Genomic DNA, 6,000 nt, shown 5'->3' on the forward strand with positions numbered 1-6,000 from the left:
TCTCTGTGCTTCAATGCTGTTTCTGTGGAGGTAGACACACATGCACATCTTATATGGTTTTTTGAAGTGGGGTTATATGAGGTACTTATCCATAGTCAATGTATTATCTGCAGTAGATGGCAGTTGGCGCACCCCCTGTTTGGAGAAGCAGGGAGTTGTACGCAGCTAAGCAATATACTGTTGTGGACAGGGTCAGCAGCAAAATTAATTTTAGCCATCTAAAAGAAGGCCCAACAAAAACAGTCAATATAATTTCAAGTATGGGCCATTTCCTTTGGAACTACATTTTCTCAACTTCACTATTCCTACGCATAAGTGCAACTTTGTCGAGCAGTGTAACGCTACAACAGTTCAGCTGAAGATAAAAGAGTGGTACTGACCTTCTCATCTGATAGCTCATGATAGGTGAATGAGTGAGAGTATGACAGCAGCACATCGGAATAATCAAAATGAGTTCGTCTGCTTTTCTTTTTGTGTCTGTAGGTGTTTGATATCTTGCCAATATATGGTCATCTGCAACCTGGGAACCAACAGCTGGTCATATTGTCTTTCTACGGCCATAAAAATGTCAGCAGAGAGGTGGTAGCCCAGTGCCATGTAGAGGAGGGGCCTACGTACGAAATCAAACTCAGAGGAGAAGCATCAGTAATCAGCTACAGCCTTGACTCTACCCACATCGATTTCGGTCTACAGGTACATATAAAGGTCTCCTTTACTCAGAGTACAGCTTCTCAGGTCTTTATCCCAACAAACTCTACAAATCAAATAGTGCTGTTACAGCTTAGTATGTGCAGATCATTATGGCTAGGGTAAGGGCCAAGACTGTAGTCAGAGACTGCTGGTAGGGGCAAAGAAGGCAGGATATATTGCTGTTTGAGTTGCTCATGTCTGGGCAAAACTCTCCTTTTCTATGTTTTAATCTACTTTCTGTTAATTTGCATCCTTGTTCTTCCTTTGCCATCTGGTTGCTCATCCATGTGTGACATGACAGACGAAATTAGATTTTTACAAAACTTGGGGGAATGATACATTCTGCCATTTTCAAAACAACACGGGCTTGGGAGAAGTGTGACAGACTTTTGTTTGTGATTTTGGATGACAACGTGTTAGCTGCGTTTCTGTTGTTTGTTTAATGATTATTTGCTTTTGCTTACTGTTAATGTTTTGACAAACAATTGTGTTTTATTCTTCCCCATTCCACTTGTTTGTATTATCACAGAATCTAATGCTAAGGGACAGATTGTGGGATAAGTGTTTGTATGTCATTATCGCACAATATAAAGACATAATATCTACTGTTGTGTAGTGCCATCAAACACACTTTTTTACACAGTAAAAAGACTGGTAAGGTGTATCACATTAACTTTGAATGTCACTGCATAGTTTTTCACACTTTGGTCTTTTGCGCTGCCACTCCCTCTTTAAGAATGCAAGCCATCCAGACCAGTTATCATTGATATTCAAAACAAGGACATATTGATTTTTGATTTAGTTGAAATAAGCGATTCAGCAGAACCTTTCTCTGACCTTCCTGTCTGTTCAGCACTATTCTTTCTCCTTCTCTCTGAGTCTATGTTGTTTTCTTGTAGTCAAAGATTAGATTTATCCATATTCGTTAGGAAGTCCTAAAACAACCTCCTTTGCGCATCCACAAGGGACCAACTTTGAACAGTTCCAGACATTTTGGTATCACTTTTCTTGTTTGTCTCTACCCATCTGTCTGTCTCTTACACTCTCTCTCTCTCTTTACACTCAAATAACAGCTCCGTTGTGCTCATATCATGGAGACAACTACTTCCAGCTCATCATCTTTCTTATTATATTTTTATTATGGTTATCACCATAAACTGTGAGGTGCAAACAGAGGCCAACATCATGCATATTGTTCTAGAAACAACAATTTACTGTATTACCTTTACATTGCACACCCTCCAACTAAAATATACAAGGTGGAATTGCCATCAAGCTAATTCACGTCATTTTCCAGCTGTTTGATCATAAAGGGGAAGCTGAGGTGACCCTGAGGAATACTGGGAAGCTGGGCTTCAAATTTAGCATCCTACAGGAGGACGATGAGGGGGCAGACGAGGAGACTGGGGTACAGAAGATGGCCCTGGATATGGACAAGCAGCAGCCAGATGCACGGCAGCAAAAAGACAATGAGCAAAATGATAAAGGACAGGAAGTCATACCTGGCCGGCCCATGGTCATACCCAGTATGGTGAGTTCATCTTGGCACTGTTTTAGATATAGGAGGGTCATTTATTGTGAACAAGTGTTTTTTCACCTGTTTTTTGTGTGTGTGTCAGGGTTATGTTGCTGGTGGTGCAGAGCAATCTCTGCGTATGCTCTACATCCCAGGAATCCCTGGGGTGTTTGAGAAGCGGCTTCAGCTGCGGGTGGCTTACCTGCCACCGCAGGACATCACTCTGACTGGAGTGGGAGTGTTCCCAAGGATCAGGCTGAACTTGCCACAAAACCTGTGTATGCATAGACGTGCACTCACACACACAGACAGCAAATGGACAACAGTGTCAGTACTCAAAACGCCAAAGGATGAACATTTACAATGCAGTATAGTTTGTTATCTATTACTATGCTTATCCTTTCACCCAAAATGCAGGTAATCCCACTGGAAGTAAGTGCTCTCTGTGTATTGAAATGACCAATTTGAAACTTAAGCAGCAGTAAACTGAAAGTGTTTACTGTGTAATGTAATACCTTATTGGTTCCTATAAGAAAATTGTTAATGTAAAGTTCTCTGACACAAAGTCTTGTTCCCATAGTACCTAATTTAGCCCCTAGCAGGTAGTCTATTTTATGTGTTGCTTTCTAACACCTTTTATCGTGTTAGAAAACACTGAGCCAAAATCGCTTGATTGACAGGTCTCCCTAATAATTCAATCTCCAATTCTTTATTCCTACACTGGTGTGACACTGTGATTCCCTTGCAGCAGATGAGTGCTACTGTGATGTGGTGAAGCAGGCCAGAACAGCTGTGGAGACAGATAGAGTCAGCAAGGAGCTTATGAATGGAATTACCACTGGTGGAGGAGCAACAGCAGAGACCAACTGCACACTCACCGTCAGTGACTAAAATAAACAACAGTTTTATGCAAAGAAAACTTTGAATCTTCCCAAATGCTGTTTTTAAGGATTAAGAAAAAATCATCTTAAAGTTTGGTTTGTCAGCATGTTCTCATAAAATATTGAGTTGGTTAGTTAGAATGCACATAATGGTGTGAAAACTATTCAGTGTTTTGTTCTAGTACAAAATGAATAAGTGACTCTAGAAGGACTAAAACCAATTTAAATGTAATTTAATGTAACATTAAATAGCATATATATGTTTGTTACAATCATGTTTAATTATATAAAGTATATTAAGAAATAATGCAACATATATGGTTTACATGTTCCACATATATTTTCTTTCCAGATATGCAAGGTTGCTACATCTCTGGTGTTAGTAACCAGCCTATCCCTGCTTCTTATCTCTATATTGATTTTCCAGGGAGTAGACAAGAACCATTGATTTACAATGAAGATTATTATGACTATTCTCTGCTTTACCTCCTGAATATTTACTCACAGATAGGTGTGTTTCCCCAGCAACATCCCTGAAATTTCCCCTAACCAATGAAATAACAATACAAAGATTTTCATAGATAAGGTTAAAGACTGTGATCCCCAGGAGAATCTGCAATACCTGTGCAAAACATGATAAACTGGCATAATTTCCACCTTATTCACAAGAAAACTCAGTGACCATCTATCTGTTGTTATGATAGAGAAATAAGGCAAATGATGTAACAACTATTCATAAAACATTTTTCTAGACCCTTAGTCTAGATAAAGATATCCTATGTCCCTCCAAAAACAGGGGAATGAAGCAAAAAAACTCAAGAAGACCTACAGAGAAGGGACCCTCTACCAGGATGGACACACACGCAATAGATGTCCTATTTTGGTCAAAATGCTAATTTAAAACATCACCAATTACACTTAACTTGTAGACTTAAGTACTGCATATGTGATGAGTAGAATGACAAATTGTTAAAGGGAGCTTTGACTTCTAGTCTGACTACCAGTCAGACCGTGCTTTTTATTGCTTATGTAACTCTGTAATAGTTTTTTAGTAACTTTTGAGGATTTACGTACCCCTCCCTCTGTCTCTTTCTCCCTTTTGCTTTTCTATCTTTTGCCGGCTGCCTGTAGTATGAAGAGCTGCTTCACATGGAGATCGAGAGAACGTTGGTCAAACAGAATGCTCTCGCTGTGACCGGCAGCCTGCTGGAGCTCAGAGACTCGCAAGGTTCCTCCAGAAAGTGGCACAGACTTAGCAAGTATGTTCATACACACACACACACACACACGCTTTGGCTGAACAGATGGTCCACTCACTGGGCTGAAGTGAGAACTGTGTTGTGTAATTCAAAGAGTTTGGGTTAATGAACACTGTCTGGCTGGGTATGTTTTTGTTTTGTGGTACTTGATGGATATCATAGTGTGCATTGGATGTTACCATACCATACCATACTGTGATCCCTTGTTTGTCTTCCACCAAATGTATACTGAAGATTATGACTTGTGAAATAATCAAGTTGATGTTCAAGGCAAACATGATGTGAACTGTGTTCCATTGAAATAAAACACATTTCACACATGTAAAGAAAACTTTTTAAATGACATAGTTTTGTAAAATGATAACATATAGTAATATGATCATAACAACTCAAAACAATTCTGTCGAATCTCAGTAATTCATAAAATGCAAGTAGTGGCTTAGTAAAAAAACTTGATGTGACTTGGATGATGCTTGTTATTGGTTGTCTTATTTATGTTTCTCTTCCCACACCCCCAGATTCCTGCTCCCCGAGTATGTTTTGGATTTTGGTTATGTCATTCCAGGCAAAGTCCTCAGTCACACTATAAATGTCACCAATACCGGGTCAGTGGCCGTGTCCTTCCATGCCAATCGCAAATCTCTAGCTGGCACAGGTAACACAATATAGTTCCTGTGGCATTTTCAGTTCTTTGTCTCTGTTTCTTATTTACGTGGGCTGTCTCTGTATTACTGTACAACAATTACAAAGAACGTGGTAAATAGTATTTATAAACTGACAGTTTGGGCCTAACTAATTTTCTGCCTCCTTTGAGCTACAGTATGTGCAATTATGCACATACCTCATCTGGAAAAATAATAGAACATGAAACTCATAATACTGGATTAGCGAGACAGGCAAATAAGCTGTTAGAAAGGGATAGCAGAGGAAAATTATCTCAATAATGGATAAAATTTGAGTTGCAGATATGAATCATTCAGTTTTCACTGTGCTGTTTTATTGTCTATTGATTTGTGTTCAATACTTTGCCTTTTTTAAAATAAAAAATGGCTTGCGTGTGTTGTTGCTTCTTCAAAGGTTTCAGTGCAGAATTTGAAAGAGTGAAAAACCTGCCCTGTGGCGAGACACAGACTTTCACAGTTAAATTTGACCCCCAAGGAGCCAACCTGAAGATGGGGGGCATAAGTGTTGTCATGCCAATACAGGTACAAATGGACACACACACACACACACATACACGAGCACAAATAGCATCATTTCTGATTCAGTTTAATATTTTGGGTCCTTGTCTGTTTTACAGGTCACAGGTGGTCCGATGGTCCAGGTGCGGCTGTGTGGAGTGGTAACTGTGCCGGCCATCTCTGTTTCCACGAATACACTACAGTTTGACACTGTGCAGTGCGGCATGTGTCAGGTAATAGAGCATGAGAATATGGAATGACACGGTATATATACACTACCATTCAAAAGTTTGGGGTCACATTGAAATGTCCTTATTTTTGAAGGAAAAGCACTGTACTTTTCAATGAAGATAACTTTAAACTAGTCTTAACTTTGAAGAAATACACTCTATACATTGCTAATGTGGTAAATGACTATTCTAGCTGCAAATGTCTGGTTTTTGGTGCAATATCTACATAGGTGTATAGAGGCC

General features: G+C 39.4%; 1 protein-coding gene across 1 annotated transcript in view; it reads left to right on the forward strand.

The window, feature by feature from the left end:
- The window catches only part of hydin (HYDIN axonemal central pair apparatus protein), an 81,783-nt gene that overhangs the window by 39,579 nt on the left and 36,204 nt on the right, over positions 1–6,000 (forward strand). The window contains exons 27-34 of the mRNA XM_046038267.1: positions 484–693; positions 1,988–2,221; positions 2,310–2,484; positions 2,955–3,085; positions 4,219–4,346; positions 4,865–5,001; positions 5,424–5,551; positions 5,647–5,760. Coding sequence (XP_045894223.1) covers positions 484–693; positions 1,988–2,221; positions 2,310–2,484; positions 2,955–3,085; positions 4,219–4,346; positions 4,865–5,001; positions 5,424–5,551; positions 5,647–5,760 — 1,257 coding nt within the window. The remainder of the gene's footprint in view (positions 1–483; positions 694–1,987; positions 2,222–2,309; positions 2,485–2,954; positions 3,086–4,218; positions 4,347–4,864; positions 5,002–5,423; positions 5,552–5,646; positions 5,761–6,000) is intronic.

Source organism: Micropterus dolomieu, linkage group LG22 (assembly GCF_021292245.1).
Source record: "Micropterus dolomieu isolate WLL.071019.BEF.003 ecotype Adirondacks linkage group LG22, ASM2129224v1, whole genome shotgun sequence".
Lineage (NCBI taxonomy): Eukaryota > Metazoa > Chordata > Actinopteri > Centrarchiformes > Centrarchidae > Micropterus > Micropterus dolomieu.